At 54.1% G+C, this 21,546-nt stretch overlaps 4 protein-coding genes across 4 annotated transcripts; 3 read left to right on the top strand and 1 right to left on the bottom strand.

Annotated features, from left to right (window-relative positions):
• Positions 1 to 48: 48 nt before the first annotated feature.
• On the top strand, positions 49 to 1,029 carry Triagg1_9073 (uncharacterized protein; the record flags this gene model as incomplete). The annotated part of the gene is made up of 3 exons (XM_062903990.1): positions 49 to 202; positions 262 to 816; positions 884 to 1,029. The coding sequence occupies 3 exons, from the start codon at positions 49 to 51 to the stop codon at positions 1,027 to 1,029; spliced, it is 855 nt and encodes a 284-aa protein (XP_062752017.1).
• A 1,224-nt stretch (positions 1,030 to 2,253) lies between these two features.
• Triagg1_9072 (uncharacterized protein) lies at positions 2,254 to 5,994 on the bottom strand (the record flags this gene model as incomplete). The annotated part of the gene is made up of 5 exons (XM_062903989.1): positions 2,254 to 2,281; positions 2,362 to 2,632; positions 2,695 to 2,911; positions 2,981 to 5,263; positions 5,338 to 5,994. 5 exons carry the CDS (start codon positions 5,992 to 5,994, stop codon positions 2,254 to 2,256), a joined length of 3,456 nt encoding a protein of 1,151 aa, XP_062752016.1.
• Positions 5,995 to 13,817: 7,823 nt separating this feature from the next.
• On the top strand, positions 13,818 to 17,718 carry Triagg1_9071 (transcriptional regulator family: Fungal Specific TF; the record flags this gene model as incomplete). The annotated part of the gene is made up of 5 exons (XM_062903988.1): positions 13,818 to 13,927; positions 13,976 to 14,129; positions 14,209 to 14,336; positions 14,391 to 14,883; positions 14,923 to 17,718. The coding sequence occupies 5 exons, from the start codon at positions 13,818 to 13,820 to the stop codon at positions 17,716 to 17,718; spliced, it is 3,681 nt and encodes a 1,226-aa protein (XP_062752015.1).
• Positions 17,719 to 19,912: 2,194 nt separating this feature from the next.
• Triagg1_9070 (CAZyme family GH16) lies at positions 19,913 to 21,166 on the top strand (the record flags this gene model as incomplete). The annotated part of the gene is made up of 2 exons (XM_062903987.1): positions 19,913 to 20,416; positions 20,501 to 21,166. The coding sequence occupies 2 exons, from the start codon at positions 19,913 to 19,915 to the stop codon at positions 21,164 to 21,166; spliced, it is 1,170 nt and encodes a 389-aa protein (XP_062752014.1).
• Positions 21,167 to 21,546: the final 380 nt, after the last annotated feature.

The following is a 21,546-nucleotide window of genomic DNA, read 5'->3' as shown; positions in this document are numbered from 1 at the left end:
GTCCTCTTCTCAACACCACAAACCAACTAAACGCACACCATCTACAACATGTCCTCCGCCATCGAAACCATCAACCAACTCGCGACATCCGCCGCAAAGGCCGTCTGGGGCGACTCCAGCACCGACGAAACCCACAAGGAGCCCATCTCGGGCGCCACCGGCGACGTTTCCAAGGGCGAGCCTTATGACGCCGGCAACTTGGGTATGATTGATAACCATGTGCATCATATCACAATGACTAACGCAAAAGCGCCCATACAGACCCCAAGGACCAAAACAAGGTCGAATCCAGTCTCAAGGGCCAACAAGACGACTCCCCCTCAGACCTAGCCGAAAACGAATACTACGCCCTCTCATCCTCCGCAAAGGACAAGCCCCTCCCCGAAAGCCCTCGCACCAAAGAACCCATCGGCGGCACCACCCTCCAGGATAATAAACCCAAGAGCAGCATCCCCAAGGACACTACAACAACAGGCACAAACGCAGACGACGGCGACGACGACGCAGCAAACCCCGAACAAGGCAAATCCCTCGACGAGCTCACCGGCGCCGGCCCCCGCCCCGTCGAAGAGCTCGCCAAGGAGAATGGCGGAAACGCTGCTGCCGCTGCCGCATCCTCCGGCGATGCCGTATCTTCGTCACAGGAGGAAAACAAGATGAAGCCCACGGAGCAGAAGCTGCCCGAGGACAATTCCCAGCGCAACGACAACAAGAAGTGGGAGGCTACCGAGGACGACTACGTCAAGACGACGGGGCTGGCGGCTGACGGAGGCAACTTTGATGCTGCGAAGCCTGGGGCTGGAGTTGAAGCTGATCGTATGTTCCTCTTTCTTACCTATGTATATGGTGAAATGAACCCTCACTGATCGTGTAAATTGTATAGGCTTGATGGAGCAAAAGGGCCTCAAGACAGACGACGACGACAACCACAAGGCCGGCAGTTCTGGCCGCAAGAGCTCGGATTCAGGCCGTCACAAGGATAAGCCCAGTCTAGGGGAGCGTATCAAGAACAAGCTGCACCGCCATTAAACCCGTCTATGAATTTCTTTTTTCCCAAATTCCCCCTTTGTTCCTTTTTTGTCAATTTTGTACCAGAAAGAGTACTCTCTTGTATCAATTATTTAATCCTACCTGTATGGAAAACGAGGTGTTTATGCGTCTATGATACTTTTTCTGTATTTCCTCATTCTCGCGCTTGGAAAAAAAAAGACAAAATATCCAATATTCACGATCTCAATAACGCTCCGGATATTCAATGCAAGCTTATTCGTAGATTCGATTTCCAAAACACTAATGCTAAACGTCAAAAACAAGTATATATACCATCATAAATAAGCCGTACCATATATATATGCAGCGTTGGATATATATGTAATATATATAAAACGGGTATGATATTCCAAGTTTTCCCAATCGCCATTTGACATTCATTTTCCTCAATTCAATGAAGGAGAAAATTTCCATCCAACTCTAAATCAAAGATGCCCAAGCTCAAGAGTCCGAAAAACAAAACATCCATCAGATAAAACAAAATTGAGAACATGGAATAATGTTTTGTCTTGTTTTTTCTTTGCATCGTGCGAATCCCAAGTTTCCTCTCTCGAGCCGTTAAAAAAAAACCAAGCCAAGTCAAGTCCAAAACCCATCAGAGGCGCCAACGAGAATGCCAACAAGTTTTGCTTGCGAATCATAATCACAAAAGTCGTCAGAGGCGGCAAACCCACGGTAAATGTAAATCCATCCTGCTCTCTTCATGGTGCCGATGCATTTCAACGTCCAGTCATCCCCCACGCCCCTTTGTTGGCTCTGGGTCATTGGATGTTGATTGAAATCAGGAAAACCCAAGACCACTTTGAATGCAATCAATCCATGACAGCATTTTTGTACAAGAGCCGTCCAGGCTCGACTGCATCCTTTGTTTCTTTTTTTTCGTCTTTTTCCCCTTGCCTTTCAATTATCCCCCTCTTTTTCGCGCCTCGAATCCCTGGAAAAAAAAGAAGAAGAAATCCAACTTTCGCTGCCATATAGTACCAGACCATTGCGGCATGGCTTTTTTTGGGTGGCCAGATCTTCCCCTTTCTAGATCATCCTGGTATCATTTCTCTCCCTCAAACATGCTTTGTGCTTCTCGTCTATACACCCTGCTTCTCCATTGTACATCGCGCTAAGCGTCCTTATATATAGAGCCCAGTTTGCTGACTGTGTCAAACAATATCAGAGGATCAGGGCTTTGGTGGCTCAGGGGCGAGTATTTCACAAAAAGCCAGATTCAGCAAGAACCCTGCATCACACAATTCGTTAGCAAATGTGAAAGGGCAAATTGAAGCAAAGCTCTCCTCTGCTCTGCTTTGCTATACATACCTGACAATCTTCTCGTCCTCACGCTCGCGCGGTTCAATCTGTAAACTCTTGTCGTACATCTCATGTACGTCTCCCGCGGCTTGCATGTTGCTCACTATGTAATCATGCAGCTCGGGGACTGGCTGCAGGGAGTATCCCACATTCTGGTATTGCTGAATGTCGCGGATGACCTCGGCTGTCTTTGCTCTCTTGGCAAAGTTGATCAGATTGGTCTTTTTAATCACCGAGGGTATTCCGTCCTCAATAAAGGTAAGATCGGTCAAATAGACACCTGCGTTCTCCAGTCAAAACCACCACTCTTCACCACACGGTCGCTCAACAGTCCAAACTCACCAAAAAAGGGGATGCACGGCGGGTTGGCAACGTGAAGCGCCTCGCGATACTCGCCAAAGTTCTTGGTGCTGGCCATGAGTCGACGCATCGTTTCCAGAACAACGCTGGTTCGCTGAGGGACTTGGTCCCAGGTTCGCTTCAAGCGGGCAATAGGCGCCGTGCCCAACGCTGAGATGATGGATGTCAACGTGGAGAAGTTGTTGAGGCCTCGGCATTTCTAGTACAACTGTGTTAGCACCTGTTTCTTCTTCTTTCAATTCAAAAGCTTCAGGATTCGCAAACATACGTCGGCAACAGCAACAAAGTGCTTAATCACCACAACTCGCTTCTTGACATCCATTTGGTTTAATATCATTTCCGCCACCCAGTTGGTCATCTGGTTAGAGTGCAGAATCAGAGCCTTGACGTTCGGAGCTGCGTCAGGGTCGCCCTCTGCAACCTTCTTCTGCCACGTCTTGTTCAAGCACTCGGTGGCCTTGATCTTGGAGTACAGCCGAGATTCGATGATTGTCAGCTGGCGAGCAAACTCTGTCACGTCAATGTCCAAGAACTTGAGCTTTCTCATGTTCTTGGGAATGATGGGTGTCGGAGTGCTCTGGTTCAGGGTTTGAATCATGCGCCTGGCGCCGGCCTCCTTGCCGCTGAGCCTCTGGTCGAGGATCGCCATCAGCGGCCCTGAACCTGGTGTCTCGGTCGACTTGACAGTGTCTCTCGCAAACGTGTAGACGTCGCGTATCAGAGTCTTGGACTCGTCGTTGAACTCTTCCATCCAAAAACTGTCGAACCAACTCTTGAGAATGTTGACCACTCTGAATCGGATGAGCTTCTGCTTGCGGTCTCGCCACAACTCATAGTCATTTTGTGTGAGGCCCTCCGGAGGCTGTATGCCGAACCGTTGAACCAGCATCTCAAAGAGCTCGCGCGCCGAGGTAAAGGATCGATAAGTCAAGAGGAAGGTGTTGTTAAAACTCGAATCAAGTTTATCATGGCGCGTGAGCTGCTCGACCAGTGCCAAGAGAGATCCTCCCTTTACCGTGGGTGTGGTTGCCTTTGCGTCCCAAGAGAGATCGTTTTCATGGTCTAGAAGCAGGAACTCGGGCGTGTCCTCGTCCGGCTGGAGCTGTGGTGACGGGTCTTCTCCAAAGATCTTCTTGACCTTGGAGTAGTCGCCCTTTCTGGAGAATCCGGGGGGAGCATCGCCCTCGGAGTACGACTGGGTGGTGATGAGTGGCGGTCGGACTGGTGCGGTCCTCGAGTCCGATCGTTGGTGCGGCCTATCGTAAGGCATAGTCTCTCCTCGCTGGAGCTGGCCCCGCGGTGGTTGACGGGCCTTTGCTTGCTGCTGCTGCATGTTGATCAGGACCTGCTCTGAAAGCAGCTGTAGCGAGAATCCCGTGTGCGACGAGTTCGTCTCGAGTGCTCTCGCGCACTTGCGAACATAGTCGAGACGGCTCTCGAGAGGCTCTCCCCGGACTTCTGACCATTCGTCCGCCAGGGGTCCGGCGACGGCTTGGCAGCTTAGCAAGAGGTCGGCAATGTTGTCGTACAGCGACTGCTTGTTGATGCTAAAGTCTTCCAGCTGCGGTGTCTGGAATGTATTGCCTAGAGATGACAGGTCGACCGACTCAATCATGGCAATCCACGGTCTAAATGTCTCTACGACCTTGCCGCCGGCAAAGCAGATATTGTTAGCAATGGCCTCGTGTCGCTGAGGCGAGATGATCTTTTCAGGAGCTGTCAGGTTCTTTTCCAGCTCGCGAATGCTAGACACAAGAATTCTCTTGTGCTCATCTAACCTCTCGAGGAGATTACCATCGAGGACTGCAGTGGGCTCGGTGAGACCCTCTTCATCGTCAAGGAAGTTGGGGGACATCAAATCGTGGAAATCTAGCCCGTTGCTCTGCCAGCTACCACCTGAGGTGCTGCCAATGACAAAGCCAGGGAAAAGTCGGGGGATGTCCTCTCCTCTCTGTTGCCTGGCAACTTCAACATAGCTGAAGACGCCGCCCAAGACGCCGTCGGCCTCCTGGAGACACTTTTGAACGGATTCCGCGTTGGGCCAATCGGCGGCGGCAATGTGGGAAGAAATCACCAGCTTGGAAAACTTGGACATCATGTCTCGGAAGTGGGGGTAGAGTGCCTTGTTGGTGGAGATGATGGAAGGCTGGCCAGAGTGGTTGTCCGTGGTCCCTGAGCCGGCGGCGAGAAGTAGTCTGAGGTGATCGGAAATATCTTCGGCCCTGGCCACGTATTCGGAGCGGGCGTTGTTGGTGACGGCCTCGCGATATCGGTCGATGGCGCGCTTCATGTTGGTGACAAGGAGACTCCAGGTAAGGGGCGGCGTGGATCCATCGTCAAAGAAAGACTTGGGCACGCTGGTGGTGGCCGGCACGTTGTAGGTGGTGCTGGTGAAGGATGTGGCCGATGCAATGTTTGGTGGCTGGCTGGTGTTGGCGAACCCGAGGGCGTATGCATCGCTCCTCTTCCGCCGAGCGGGAGAAGTACCATTCATAGAGTCCATTGACGTTGACGGAGAGAGGGCGGCGCTAAATGAACCTCGAATACGAGGCTGGATAGAGCATTAGTTCCATGTACTTTCTTTCTTTCTGTTTGTTCATGGTCTAATGGACAGAATGTACTCACCATGGACCCTCTGGAAGCGAGCATCAGAGATTCGCCTTCAGCCTCTGAAGCTGAAGTCGCCGAGTCGTCGTCCTCATCCTGGGTCAGCCCACGCGCCATCATTTCTGGTGGCGGCCGCGTCTTTTCGGGCATGGCAACGTTCATACGGTCCCTAGGGCCCGTCTCGGCCGAGGACATGGGCGATTCTAGCGGCAGCTCCATGCTGCGATCGCCCGTCATCATGTTGTAGTAGAAGAGGCGGCCATCTGGCGTAGCCTGCGGAATCCAAAAGTCGGCGCGAGACTTGTCGCCGCCCATGTCGGTGCCTTCGAGCGGCAGGCTGCCAAAGCCTTCACCCTCGGAATCCTCGTCTTGGTCGGCACTGTCTTCGTACATGTCGTTTTCCTCCATTTCGTCCTCCAAGTGGTGGTTGGCATGGCCGTTTTGGCCCATGTCGGGAAACTCGTCGGAGCTGGTGATGGCCTGGCAATAATTGCTGGGGAACCAGCCGCGGACTCCATTGATGACGCCGTCCCACCAGCCGCTCTCAAGCTGGGTGATGACCTGGATGATGTCGCCCTCGTGGAAGCTGAGACTGGTCCTGTCGTCGGCCTCGTAGTCGTAGAGAGCACGGACGTACATGCTGCCGGGCGGCGCAGTTCCCACGACGCCGTCCATGGTTTTTGGCGCGCGCGTGTGGGGGAAGAGCTAGAGAGAGGGGGGGGAGATAAGGAGAAGTTGGGGAGAAAGAGATTGTGAGAGAGAGCGCGAGACAGAGTCGGATGGGGGTTTCGACAAAGGCGCAAACGCGATGGCCGGGATGAAGATGGCGATCGAGTCACGGCTGCGCTCGAGGCCGCGGAGGATCTGTGCCAGCAGAGAGCAAGTCGAGTCGGATCGGGTCAGGTCAGGTCAGGTCGAATCAGATCAGGATCAGGATGGGATGGATGGCGACAAAATCACCGCAGGACATGGTCCGCGAGTCAGCCTTGTTGCAAGCCGGCGGCGCGCGCTGGGCCGATTCCAATGCCAATGAGCATGCCACCAATGTGCAGGCGGAGAGCAGGCGAGACGTGCTCGATGGGCCGGAGATGTTCAGTAGATCGCTGGGGGAGAAAGGGGAGGCTATCGTCGACTGGAGTTTGGAGCGGCGGCAATTGGGGTGGTGGCCTTGCTGTGTTTCTGGCGCTGCTGCAGAAAGGGCACTTGACGCTTGCTGCTAGGCCGTTACGGGCACTGGGGGGGCGCTTTAGGCGAGACAGAAGCACTGATGGAGGCGCTGTATCTTCCCATGTGCTAGTGGGCGTGGGCGTCCTCCACTTCTACTTCTACAATGGACCCAATCGGTTCTGGCAGTGTTAGCGAAGTACGAGGCCCGTTGCAGCAACCCCACGCGCCCGACACCTCTGAAATCCGACAGCTGCTCTGCTGGGGGGGGGGGGGGGGACTCGACGCACCTGAAGCATGATGCCGTCGATCGCCCAGCCCAAGCAAACGTGGAAGTGCAGGCTCAAGCAGCACGAGCAACGCGCGACATCAGACTGGCGGAAACGACAAAGTCCAAATGCACGTATGTACGAGTACGTACTTGTACCTACCTACCTAATACTTCTCATGGACCCCCAAAATGAGACGAGCCCCAGTTCGCCATGCTCCGTCGCTCCAGCTTTAGCGCCATGCACGCGGCCAGGTACAGCTACCCTAGGCAGCCGCAGACGGCCGGCCACATGCTGCGTACCCGGTACTTGTGCGAGCTCGAACTGGTGGCTGGCCACTACTAAAGAAGAGGCGACGCTGTAGCTGCAGCACCTCCTGAGCCGTTGAAACCTCGCAGCAGCCATTGATGTTTGGTGTTAGGCCGGTACTCGTACATGCTCGTACATGGACTTGGACTTGCACCAACACAAATCATCCATTTTGAATTGAATCAAATTGAATGCATCAATCAAGCTAGGACGGACCCACGACGTGCCGGAGCTTGTCCATGATTGGAGATTTGCTCTCGAGAAATGGACAAACGGCGCTTTCTCGAACCTGAATGGAACAGTTGTCGTATGTACATGAGATACGATATCAAGACGTGAATGGGTCTCCAAACACGCGCAATGGACGCACAGACAGGCACATGTGCATTACAGGTTGGTTTGACTCCATTGCCTAGAATGGAAAAACGCTTGAATTGATGATTCTGTTTGCCGCAGCCGTCATCTCATCTCATAAATACGGATAACTTATGAGCACTTGTTCTCCTCCAATCTCCCCAGCTCGTGCCTGTCACTGCCTTTCAACGATGGGCTTGTCACCTCGCACCCCACGTTTGACCACCTTGCCGGCCACCCAGAAGCGAGAAAGATGATTTGATTGAGAATCGACGAAGCCGGATTGGAAGGGGATGCTCCAGATCGACTGTCCTCTTTCTACGTACCAGTACGACGAGTATACGATAGCAACAGTATGCTTCACCTTCTGTGCTGCAACTCTGAGCTCCTACGACAGCAAAAGCGTTGGTCATGCCGCTTCCGTTGCATTGCATTGCATTGCACTTCGAGACGGACCAACCTATGCAATTTTGTTGGTACTATTGGTTGCAAAGGATGGAGCATCTCTCTATCTACCAGGGATTGTTCGGCCCTCAAATCTTGGAGCGACGGCATACTGTATGGTGGGCAAGCAATGCAATGCAATCCTCCCACGCTGCCCAAACACACACGCACGCACACACAAGAGAGAGAGGGGGAGAGAAAGAAAACCAGCCAGCCATGGAAGGCATAATCCTGCGCGAGAGCTCAAGCCGCTGGCATCAAAGAACCTACAGGTATTCATTTACACATGGTCCAAACATACAGTAGTCGGGTCTCTTTCAAACCGCCTCTTGGACATTTTGCATGAATAAACGCTGGCTCCAAAACCCCACAAAGCAAAAAGCGTCGGCCAACGCATCAGCAAAAAAAAGAAAAACTCGGTAATGAAACTCGGACGCGAAAAGATACACTTCGGAGGAGTCCGCCGAACAGGATCCAATCTGAAATAAGGCTCGAAAATCATGGACGGGCTTGCAACTTTTTTTTGGGCGAAATGGGGGGACCCGTGTTCCAGATAGAAAGGCTTTTCAAAAAGCACGAGCACGCACCATCCAGCAAAAGCAGCATCCCGCCACTAACAACAAGAAGAAAAAAACCAATTATACAGCCCAAGGGAAAGGGACTGACTTGGTACTTTTCCGCCAAATTTTCGCCAGACAAAGGCCCGGAAAGCTGCGTCAAAAAAGCCATTCCTGGAACCGACCAACCGGCCGCTACTTGTACTAGCACCAGAGCTAAAGTAAACCAAGCAAAATGAGCACCTCTTTCTCGTGTACTCCTACTCCGTACTGTCACGACAAAAGCTGGCCGCCCATGGCAACGAAAGGGCTCGCGGAATTCTAGAAAAGTGGATGTGCCAATTTGCTCCCAGGGGGGCGAAAGGAGGCCATGGCTCGCCTTCAGACCTGCTTACAGTTAAGCACTCGTACCGCTACTACCAGTGAGACCACGTGGGGCGAGTGCCCGGAGCGGCCAGCGTCTAGGTCCCGGAAGCTTGCCCCGGACCCGCCTGGCGAACCAGGTACTGGTACAGTACGGAGAACAGGTACATGTCACCTCTAGCCAGCAACAGCTACAGTTTAGTACCTGTATTTCGGTGTAGGGTACAGTATGCAGAGGATTCTGCTGACACTGTGGCGGCATGGGCAACTCTAATTAGGTACTAGGTACTAACAGAGACACAGCGCTTCAATACTCGTACAAGGGTCATCTCCCACTGAGCGAGTACCTACTTGTACGCGGAAACGGTGCGGATTCGGCTTAAACGGTGGTGGCTGGGCTTGCGCAATTTTGTGCATGTTTCAAGTGCTCCGTTTCCCGTTTTCCCGTTTTCCTGCGCTGGCACCTCGGGGAGGTACTTGAGAAGGGCTGCTGACGAGCCTACATGCTCGCACGCGCCTCGTACTCGTACTGTGCGGCCAGAGAACGCGCTGCCATCGTGTACATGCTGGCCGGAGCTTCTGCTGCTGACTTTCGAGTAATATCGATAGGTACCTGTATGGCAGCACTGAAAATAGGGGTCTGGTCGCCTTTTGCCTGTGCCGCCCACCTTACGGGAATTAGTAGGTAGCTGCTTGTACCCGTACCAGTGATTGATTTGACTGAGCGCCACGTTCAATGGTTGCATCAATGCAATCTGAATGGCAGAGACACACACCGCTGGAGCTGCTTCTACTTTGAGTTACAGCCTCTTCGCACATCGGTGGTGGTTGGTGTTGCTGCGAGACAGAGAGAAAGGCAGCATTGACAAGACAACGAACCAGAGTATGGGGTAAAAAAAGAAAAAAAGAAAGAGAAAAAAAAGACACAAAGAGTCTCGAGGTTTCCCCTCCATCATACTCGTACGAGCCCATCCAGACTTGAACCTATTCGCTACGTCCACCCGGTGGGATGGAGCATCGTCACAATCTACCGAGGCAGCGGTTCGAGGCTCCGGTGTGGATAGATGTTGCTTTTTTTTAGTGCAGCGCGTGTCAACTTGTCCAAGGAGAGCAGCTGTGCTGTGCTGTGCTCTGCTGTGCCCACAACGACTCCGTAACTCCATCTGATCTCAAGACATGAGATGATACCGTCCGAACCGGCTTGATTGATAATTGATGGCACAACGGCATCCTTCCAGAAGGCAAGCAAGGCATGATACCAGACAGTATGCTCGGCTTTGTCAGCTTCAATCGTATGCACCCCACGCCGCCCGAGAGCTGACTAGAGCCGCTGTGGGTTGACGGAGCGGGAGATGCAGCCACCAGAGGAGCAGAAGAGGACGGGAAGACATGTACGAGTACCTACAGTAAGACGGCGATCTCACAAGCAAGGTACGAGTAAAGCAAGGTACGAGTACAGCAAGGCGCGCATGTACGAGTAGCCTGCTGTATGTACAGCACTCGCAGATCCAAGTATCTCGGCGGAATTCGCATGTTGCACAGCCAATGCACGCTTACTTCTACGTGCGCGTACGAGTAATGCCTAGGTACTCGTACATGACAGTGGCCATTGTGGTGATGCCCGATTTCTAATAATACTACCTACTCGTCCAGGAGACTTGGTGTCCATTACTAGCAACTTGGCCGCTTGGGAGGCGCCAACGAGTCGGCTCGTATACACCAGTCATTCGAGCACCTGAAACGACTTCTCACCGTGGCTAAGACATTCCACCTCGACCAAGGCTGAGTGAGAGGCGGTCTACTGCAGTGTGTCCGACAGGTATTGGACGACGTCCATTTTCCCATCACCGCCAGTCTGGCTGATTTGCACCGAGCACTCCAGTAGGTACGGGTACAGGTAACGGTACTCGTACATGCAGGCATACTGTACACGCATCTGCATGCCCCCCTGTCCAGTCTCTTGGTGAGTGCTCGTAGTGGTTGATTTTCCCGTTCGCACCTGGTCCAAGCACGGAACACGGAGAGAAGTGCCCACGGAATGGAAGAAGGGGGTCTAGTTTCGACGCTTCCCCTGTCTCCTTTATGCACGAGAATGCATTCATGTGCCTTAGCACCAGTAGCGTGTACAGGTACGTGTGCGAGTGCAGGCATCTGGGAATGCGTCCATCTCCACTACTGGAAAAGTACTTTTCGGAGCAGTAGACACCGACTCTTGGACGGTACCTGTCGGGCAGGATTGCATCGCATTGTCTCACCCAGAGAGCCCGTCAGCGTATGCGCAGTACTTGGCGCCAGCAATCTCACACTTGCATTCGAGGTATCTGTCGGGTAGCCATGAGGACATCCCCTGCAATGGACGCAGGCATGTACAGTATCCATCAATTGATGCTTGGAGAATCGAGCGCGCTTCTAGAAGGTGATTTGTGATGTGAGATGGCAGCGATTGTTTTGCACCTTATCGCGAGTCATTGGTACGGCATACAGGTACAGCCATGTGCGTACGAATACATGTATAATAGCAGACCATTGCTTTTCCAATGTAGGAAGACGAGGTGATGAAGATGCGCGGCTCAATGCAGTATTTCAATACGTCGAGGTTGGCAGTGACGATAACCTTGGCCAGACTGTGCTCAATGAGCGGTGTGCAACGGCTAATACAGTGCGATGCATTGTTACTAAGACGGAAGCTGGTTACTCCCCCCCAAGGCCGTCGTGTTGTCAAGAGTCGCCCAAGTGGTGGCTCGGTAGTCCGCTCTCAGCTCCTAAGTTCGGACATGGCGCCCGTGGTGGGTTGGGGTGGATCGCCAGATGCAAGACCGGCCTCGTGTGGTGATGGAACCCAGCTCCGTCCGATGCTATGGAGGCGGGATCGCGGAGACCGACCAGGTGCTCATTGTCTCTTTCCGCTCCATCATGACGCGCGCCGGATCTTGATCAGTTTGGGCGTCCGAGTACCGGTGCCGGGACGTGCGTCCATCTCGATTTCCTCCAAAGGAGCAGGGCCCAAGCAAATCTACTCTCCAGCTCTGCTCGGTACTTGGGATTGTCCAAGGTGATCCAAGACAAGGCGGCGCATTTTGGCGTTTCCCAGGGAGACGTTGGAAGTGGGCACCGCCATTGCTAGCACCAGCACCAACACCAGCACCTGTAGCATGTGTCTGGTGTCTTATCCACCTCGCAGAGTGGTAATGGGCTTGGCGGATACTTGCCATATTGGGCCTTTTGCGAGGCCTGGCGGCACTGATCGATTCCTAGAACGTCCGATCCAGCTTACTTTGGCGAGCGCATGTGTGAGTGCAGTACGAGCACACATTTGATGCTACTGCACAGCGGAGCAGCGCATTGGCGGCGGCGGCGGCGACTTGCAACGTCTCTTGGCCTTTTCAACGAACCAAACACATGCTATCTCTTATGGCGGCTGCTCGACACTCTTGGGTGTCCGTAGTGATGGCTGAAGGGAGGGGGATAAGGGAGAACCAGGTGGGGGGTTCGCTCGACCTGAGGACCAACAACACACACAGTGCTGGCCAGGGAATGTCGACGACGTCTGTTCTCGTGATGCGACCATGTAGCACGGAGCAAAGGACAGCACATCATGTCCCAGGCTCCTGATGCCGCCAGCATGTCCTCGTAGACGCAAGCTGTTGCTGACCGACTGTCGCCAGAACCCGATGGTGGGGTGGCCATGGGCTCTACTGTACTCGTACAGGCTGCAGGCGGCGCGCTATCCATGTTAGCAGGACAAACAGACGTGCAGCAGCAGCAGCGCCTATCAATCAAGCCCCCAGCACGGCTGTACGTGTGATCAATGGATCAACTGCTAAAACACGCGGGACATGATGCCACCCTGCATGGAAGCTGAGAGGGCCGCGGGGTGGAAGAGGGACGAGAATAGGGAGGGAGACGGAGCGGATGGGTTCCATGGTCGGGAAAGAAGAGAATAAAATGAACGGACGGGAATGATGATATAACAAACGAATAGTAAGAGAAATACTAGTCCAAAGGAAATGGGAAAAAGCAATCAAGAAACGAACGGGCAATACAGTAAAAACCCATGAAGGAAGAAGAAAAAAAGTTGGTGGGGGGATGGAGTTGAGAGGACGGATAGGCGGAAGACGCAGGTCCGGTCAGTGGTGATGGATCATTAGGTGATTGATTGATCAGTGCCACTGCAGTCCAGCGTATTGGCAAGTCCAAGTAGAGGTACGAGCATCCGTGGGGACATGTACCCTGTACGAGAGTTGGCCGGCATGGCGTCGGCTGTGCCTGGTTTCTCTCCCTTGCTGTTCCCGCGATTCAGGCATTTTTGTTCCTTTTTTCCCTCTTGCCTCTGGCGCACGGAGGCCATTTGGGTCTGTGTTGTTTTTTGTAGTGCCGCTTTTAAGGCAGAGTCCTTGTCCTTGTCTCTCTGCTCTTGGTCTTTGGTTCTTTGCTTTTCCCTTTTTTTCTTTTTACCTTTTAGTTGGGCCGACGAGGCGGGAGGCGTGCTGACCGACCTGGACTGGACTGAGCTGGCTGGGCTGGGATGGGCTGGCCGTGGCTGACCTGATCGGACGGGACGTGTTCGAGGAGCGATGCGCCAACGCATTTGATGGGATGGGCAACAACGGGTGATCCCGAGGGCGAGAGAAAGGTGTAGCTGGTGATGCTGCTGCTGCTGATGATGATGGGCTGGGTGTTGAAATCGAGGAGGTTGTCCTTGATCGTCCTGTGCTAGATGGCACTTCTCGTACGCCCAGTGACAGATACACTAGACGCAGATTTACAGCGCCGTCGTCGGTATAATCGTACTAGCAGCAGGCAGAGCGTCCGTGGAAATATAATGGATGGAGTCGCAGGCCAGGTGGACTCGGCATGTCGCAACACTCCGCAAAGCAAATTGAGTCTCAACTGTCTGTCTCGTTGTGGGTTCGGAGAGCGAAATAGAAATGGCACGGCAGAGCTGGTGGTGTCAGTTCGGACCTAGCGCCTGGAGCTATCAATCCTCGCGGCCAAGCGTGTGACTCCGGCAACCAGAGCCTGGAGCCCCGACAGGCCAATGGCGGGGCAGGGCTTTTGCCAGCTCGCGCGCGTACCGGTACCTGGCCCGGACCCGGACCGCGCTGAGCTGCGAGTACCCAGAGGTACCGCCCCCTTGCGCCTCTCTTAGTACCTACCCCCTACCACCTTTGTAACACTTCATGTAACTTGCAGCAGCGCCAGGCCAGCCCAGCACACACCACAGCACGGCATCAAGTCCATCAAATCCATCCAGCTGGAGGGGCCGAGCTTCGCCCCTCTTGCGCTGACGGGACCCCCGCTGGAGGCACTTGGTAGCGTCGGTCGCCAGCGCAGCACGCCGCTGTGTCGCGTTTGAGAGGTGGGCTCCGTCGTCGTCGCTGTGCTCGTGATGCCTCTGCGTGTACCGCCGCCGCTCATCTTGGCCACAGAGGTACCTGCAACGCCTGTACCGGTACTTGGCCGCCGCGTCTGGCACGTCGCCGGGCCTGCGAGGTCGCGGTACAAGCGCCCCGTCCGACGCCCCCTCTGCTGGCCGTACCGCGCTGTACCTGTCTTGGTACTGTACGGTACTTGGGCGTTGTACCGCTACCTTACTCGTACCAAGGCACAGCAACAGCACAGCACAGCGCACAGCGCACTCCAGCAGCCCAGGTTCCCGCGCTCCCTCCAGCGCACTGCCCACACTCATGTTCCCACCATTTTCGCACCGCTGCCAGCCTCCCCCTCCCCCTCCATCCCTCTTTTTTTTCTTCTTTTTTTCCCGCCCGGCTCGACTTTTCTTCCAGGCCTTCTCCAGTGCCCTCTGCCCGCTATACCCTCTGTACCATCCCCCCCCCCCCTCCTTCTGCGCACCCACCCCTCCCAAAATTCTTACCCCCCAGTGGCTTGCTGTCCGCGTCCCCCGAATTGAAATCTTTCCCCTCCCCCCCTCTCGCCGTCTTTTCCTTCATTTACTTGCCCTCGCCCTCTTAACTCGCCTCTCCCCTCTTCGTCTGCCACCATCTTCGTTGCCCCCAACGACAAACTACACCAAGCCCGAGCATCACCATTCTCTGCCCGAATCCCCCGATTCTTCTATCCGTCGAGGCCTCCAGCAGCCTCTTGTCCTCACCAACCCACATCCTTAATCTTTCCATGACCAGAATACCGTATCTTCCAATGAGCAGCATCAACATCGGCGCCACCGCAGTCACACTTTAAACCCCACGGGCGCGCGTGCGAGCGAGGAGCTAGGAGTCGAGAGAAAAGAGAATTCGCAATCCCACCAGAGCACGAGTACGATATTCAACCATCGTAGCGTCCGCCCCAGCCGGCACAGCCGAGCGTCGCGTCAGCGCCAAAACCAACCCATCGCCATCTTCATCCCCCCATCAACCACAGCACGCGACTTTTGCCCAAAATGCCTGGCGCCAGCGTCGCAGTTCTCCCGCCCCCAGCGGCCTCGACCCCGTCCTCGCGGAAGGCGTCTCTCGCGCCAGAACGCAAATACAAATGCCAGTTCTGCAACAGAGCCTTCAGCCGAAGCGAGCATCGAAGCCGTCATGAGCGATCACGTACGTTTCCCAGAGCCCCCAAAAAAAGAAAAATTCTCCCTCGATGAAGAAGAGAAAGAAAACCCCCATTACTTTGAGCATTCTTCGCTCTCCAACATGACAGCCCTGCTAACTTCCTTCTTCTTAGATACCAAGGAGCGTCCCTTCAAGTGTATGAAGTGCCGAAGCACCTTTGTTCGTCGCGACCTCTTGCTCCGACATGATCGCACAGTCCACGCCAAGGATGGCGGCGTCCCCCTTCACAGCGACGGCAAGCGTCGTGCTGGACCCAAGACTCGAGCCATCGGCGGCCCCTCCAAATCCTCAATCGCCTTGGACACGTCCACCCTGGAGCAGATGGAAGCTGGCGGCGACGGCATTTTCGATGTCGAGGCCGCCGCCATGCTCGTCGCCGACCTGCATCACAAGGCCACTGCTGCCATGCGTGGAGACGATGGATCGTACGAAGACGGCGCATCCATGGCCTTCTCTCCGCGAAGCTCCACCGTCATGGAGCCTGCCGTCACCTACCCATCCGGTGCCATCGCCCTCCCGCAAGTTCAGTGGGACAACTTCATGGCCGAGCCCAAGCCTCACTCCATCACCTCGAGCGCCTCGGACTCCTTCGAGTCGTCGCAGCCCTTTGCCGGCGGAAACAGACTGCCGCACCATGCCGCACAGCTGCCTCCCTTCGGTGGCCGGAACTGCAACGGTCTTGTGCCGGCGCTTCAGTCCATGATCAATTCGCTCCCCGCCTCTGGCCCCGAGATCCCAGCCCCTCAGTCTCCCTCCGCGGTAGACTCGCAGCAGGCTGGTTTCAGAGCTCCCCAGGTCTCTGGCGATGATGAGCGAAACGCGATCCTGGACAACATCCGCAGCACTGACCGCGAGCACGCCATTCCCGAGAGCTTTCGCCTTCCCGGCCTGGGCTCTCTGAACCGCTACCTGGCCACGTACTTTGGGCTGTTCCACCACCACCTGCCCTTCCTGCACCCTGCCTCCTTCACCCCGTCGCAGGTGTCGCCGCCGCTGCTCTTGGCCGTCCTCAGCATCGGCGCTCTCTACGCCTTTGACCAGGACCAGGCCTACATGCTCCACATCGGGTCCAAGGTCCTAGTCAACCAGTTCCTCCAGAACAAGGAGAACTTTAGCTCCCGCAAGTGTCCCCTGTGGACCATGCAGAGCTCTCTCCTCAACATGATCTTTGCCAGCTGGAGCGGCGACCCCAAGGGCTTGGAGTGGGCATGCTCCATCAAGAGTCTCCTCGCCAACATGGTGGCCGGGAACCGTTACGAGCTCAAGCTTCGCCAGGAGGCCCGCGGCTCGGCCAAGCCTACTCGCGCAGAGTGGGTCGAGGACGAGGGCTGCCGCCGCACGTACTATGCGGTCTACATCTTTTTTGGCTTGCTGACCCTGACGTTTAACCACACCCCCGCCATCGGCTTCAACGAGTTTGAGGACCTACAGCTGCCTTCGACCGAGGCCCTGTGGAACATGCAGGTTGCCGACGAGGCTGCGTGGGCCGAGCAGCTCGACAAGTCGCCCGCCGCCATCTTCATGGAAGCCCATGACAATCTGTTCCAGGGCGAGGCCATCAAGTACAGCGCCTTTTCCACCCGTGTCATGATCAATGCCTTGTTCCTCGAAGTATGGTACCACAAACGTAGCCCTGAGGCCTTGCAGGATGTCGTGACCGAGTACAAGCTTAGACTCGCCCTGGAGACGTGGGAGAAGTCGCTGGACCTGTGCGAACCGGAATCTGTCGTGGTGCCCCTTAGCGCTCCCCACAAGGGCCACCCCCTCATCTTCAATGCCCGCGCCATGTACCGTAACGCCCGCGCCCGCCTCGAGGTCGACCTCAAGACGGTGCAAGAGGCCCTGCGATACCACGAGCCGTACGAGGTCGCTGCCGCCATGTCCCACGCCCGGGACCGCGTCAAGCGCTCCAGCGAGATGATCAAGGTGATTGAGGAGTGCTACAACTGCCTGGAGACGGCCGTGGTCCAGGGCGTCCGCTGGGTGGCGCGCACCTCGTCGACCAACTGGAGCGTCGAGCACCCCCTGTGCGGCCTGGACCTGATGATCGTCCTCACGCTGTGGCTGTACCGTCTGGAACACGACGAGGAGCCGGCGACGCCCGAGGAGGTGGCCATGTACTACAAGGTCCGCCAGCTGTTCGTCAAGGACTTTGACGAGAGCATCATCGCCAACCTGAGCTCCGTGGTTGCGCGCCTCTGGGGCTCCATGTTGGACGAAGTTGTTGTGTGGGGAATTACGCGCCTCATGGGCGAATCATTCAAGCTGCATTCAGAAGCCCTTGTCGGCTATGTCGGCGACGAAGCTTCCTCTAATGTATCGACTCCCTCGATGACCTCGCAGGGAGCGGACGAGGACAGCGTGTACTAAAATACATATGCGATGACGAAACGACTATTTTTCCTTTTCTTTTTCTCTTCTCTCTGTTCATCTTTATCAGGGGAGCGCGAACACACGCGCCGGACTTTTCTAACGCAAAACTCGATTTTATGGCTCATTTCCTCTTCTTTTTTTTTTTTCCTCTTTCGACTTATTTTTACTGGCTTGTCAATTTTCAACATTGTGGCGCGCGGTCCGGAACGGAGTAAGGCTAATGCTGGGAAATGTGCTGTTTCGATTATTTCTTTTTTTTCCTCTTTTTTCCTCTTGGTTTCTCATGTCATTTCCTTGACGGCTCCTGAGACAGGGCAGGGGATCGTGTGTCTAGTATGTGTTCTGCTACTGCTCTTAATTATTGGCTTTGACTTGATTGTTTTTGTTCTGCATGGGTCGATCGAAAGGATCACGGGGAGGGGGTTAATTCTGGAGAGGCGGCGAAAGCAGGGAAATACTGGCGGGATAAAGGATTGGACGTTTCGCATGATTTCGGAACTTCCGAGAAAGGAATTATTTGGATCTCGACACCGCGGCAGCGCAAGCTAATGAACTACGAGGGCAGGTTGATTGGCTGGTCCATGATGGTGATGCCGCCTTTTTCGCATTTCCCCTTTTTTATTTGTTTCTAATGGCCCTTGTTGCCCTCCTTTTATTATTCTCTTACCATGGTAATTTTTTTCTTTTCCTTTTTTATCTTTTTCTTTGCAGCGGTTGTAGTTTTTTTCCTACCTTGTCTTCTCGCTTTTGCTTGTTTTGCTGTCGCTTTTTTTTCGCTGGCATTGCAGTCTGATTTACCATTGGCAATTTCCAAATTCTCAGATACCTTGTTCGATATACAGATTGCTATTCTTCATTGAACCTTTTCTTCTACTTCTTCTCTCCTCCTTTGATTTCTTCTTCTTTCCTTTTGAACTGTGTGCTCTCTCCTCTTGTAAACGTCTTGTTTTGTGTGCTGTGTCTTTGTTTTCGTCTTGGTTATGCTACGAAGGGATGCTTACGGAATGACGGCACCCGCACCGCCCACGACATGCCGTGTGTGTTGTGTGAGTGCTCATGGTCGAGAGCCAGTCCCGCTGCTTCGGTGTGTATAGATATTCCAGTACTACAATTCGAATAATCGTGTCTCTGTCAAAACCGATGATGCCACGTAGGGCGCCATGTGGTGTATGTGTACATGTCTGTGACTTTTTATTCATGCTTCATGTGACTGCACTAGAGTCGTGATGTAGGTAGAGTAACCAAGGTCGTCAAATGCTTGGCTCCTCGGAAGCGGCCCATGGTTTAATTACCTTTTTTAATTTCTTGTGGCTGACCAACCGTTTCCCACGTTCTTGTCCAACCTGTGCGACTTGCTCTGGTGTCATCCGATGAGGAGAAGCTGGGGGAGGTCAGAAGGGCAGTTTGGGGTTGGTTGGTGGTACCTGACTCTGGCTGTCCCTCCTCCCTTTTCTACCGACCTTTTTTCTTTCTGGCAATGGCCAAATGGGGAAGGCTGAGTGAGGCTTTTGGAGATGGCGGTTTGATATGGAGGTTGTCAAGTGGTGATGTCTGATGTTGACGTGAAGATGCCCAGCTGATTTCGATATGTCACATGCAGGGTAAGGAGGTAAGTACATGCAAGCATTGGAATAGTGGCAGAGATGGGAATATGGAAGCCAGGAACAAACAAACAAACGGGACGGGCCTTGGCTTCCCCGCTACATAACGAGTGCTTGGTGATTTGCAAAGGAAAGACGGAAGATGCAAGGGAGAGGAGAAGGACGCGCGAGCCCAGGGTAGGACCGTGTGTAACTTGGAAGCGGCAGCAAGTACACAGACAAAGGAGGGCGTCTCGATTTCCCCCAATTCTGTCTTGTTTTTTTCTTCTGTCTTGCCTTTGCGTCGTGCCTGGCCTTTTGCATTTGCATGTCGTGCAGCTGCTTCCAAAAAAGACGTGGCAAAAGGCAAAGAAGAATGTGGCGAGCGCAAGCTCATTTCCTTCTTCATTGTCTGCTCACCGTCTTGGTGTTTCTGTAGGCTCGGGCTGGTTGCTTTTCTTCGTCGGCTTTTTATCTCTTGACTTGTGCATCGTCTTTGTGCTTCCCATCATATTTTTCTTTCAAACAGTTTTGTTGCTTTTCTTCTTCTCTTTTTTCCCTTTGGTTTTATACCACACAACCCTTTTCAAAAAGACGACTTGCTTGCTTCTATGGCTGCTGCTCGGGGATCGGGCCTGTTGTTGGCCTTGGTGGTGGTGCTCATGTCGTGCCTTGTGGCGGCGGATTGCGAGTGCGGGTTTCTCACGCAGGAGCAGAAACGGAACGGAAGCGCAAGTGGAAATGGAAATGGGCAGCTGTTCTTTACCAACATGATGGAGAGCAAGTTCTTTGAGATGCGAGACATTTCGCGGGACGGCACGTGGAGGCGGCAGCAGTACAACGTTTCGGCGAGGGCTGGGCGAGGCGAGTACGGCAAGTCGTTTGCTTTGGACAATGTGTGGACGACTTCTCGCGATGGTGAGGGGGAGGGTGAGGATGCTGAAAAGTTCAACGGTGGTGGTGATGGGGTTGGGCTGGTGGTGGGCAGCACGGTTGTGGATGAGGCCATTCCGGTGGCGGAGCTGGACTCGGCGAGGAATGACTTGCATTACGGCTCGTATCGCGCGGGCATGAAGCTGACGGCCGTCAACGGCACCTGCGCGGCCTTTTTCTGGGTATGTTTTTATCTTTGCTGATGCGTTGATGTGATGGTCGATATACATGATATGCTGATTGCTGATTGATGTGTGTTGTTGCAGTACTTCAATGACACCCAGGAGATTGACATGGAGTTTCTGTCGCGAGAGTTTGACCCCGTGAAGAAAATCTATCCCGCCAACCTCGTGATCCAGTCGGAGGCATCGCGCAAGGCGGGCTATGATGCGTCCAAGACGGGCACCTTCAAGGTGGTCAACCTCACGTTTGACCCTACCGCTGGATTCCACGAGTATCGCTTCGACTACCTGCCCAACCGCGTCTTGTTCTACGCCGACAGCCAGCTGCTGGCCGAGATGACGGGATCCTCGGTGCCCTCTGGTCCGGGCCACATCATTCTCCAGCACTGGAGCAACGGGAATCCCCTGTGGTCTGGAGGCCCTCCCACGGAGGATGCCGTCCTCACCGTGAGCTATGTCAAGGCTTACTTCAACTCTTCGGCCTCGACTGCTCAGTCAAGCTGGGCCGAGAGCTGCCAAAAGGCACGGGGCTATGATTCGGATAGCAGCAGCAATGACCGAGTGTGTACGGTTGCAGACGTGACGGCAGCAAACGCCAGCACGGGAGGCACCTTTTTCAACACGAGCGATCCGAATCAGCCAAGCAGTGGCGGCGAAAGTGATGATGAGAGCGGCGCGACTCGTCTTGGCAGCACGGGGATGGTGGTGACGGGTGCCATGTTGCTGGTGTTGATGATGGCTTGCTTGTGAATTGGCGCTTCTGGATGGGTTCTTGTGACGCTGGATGGGATGAATGGAATGCAATGATGAGTCAATGAGAGGATGGAGCTGGAGTTTTTACATGCAAGGAAAACAGTACTTTTGGGTGTATGTCATAATGGATAGCTGAGCCTAATGGTCGAGACACTGCATGACCACTGTTGATGGCGTGGAGTGTCTCTGTTGAATGATACGTGACTTTTATTCTTATTTTGATTGCTAATAAGCTTGTTGGTCTGATTCACATTGATTGTTTTGTTGATGAAATATTTGTTCCATGACTACGTAATTCAGCAGCTTGTCCTTGTCAAGTGAGGCGATGGCGGATGCTGGTCAGATGCACGATGCCGTCATGGATCCACAAGACACCG

The sequence above is a fragment of the Trichoderma aggressivum genome (assembly GCF_033847375.1).
Source record: "Trichoderma aggressivum f. europaeum strain CBS 100526 chromosome Unknown scaffold_048, whole genome shotgun sequence".
In the NCBI taxonomy this organism is placed as follows: Eukaryota; Fungi; Ascomycota; class Sordariomycetes; order Hypocreales; family Hypocreaceae; genus Trichoderma; species Trichoderma aggressivum.
Note: the sequence above shows the minus strand (reverse complement) of the source record. Positions and strands in the feature narration are given on the sequence as shown.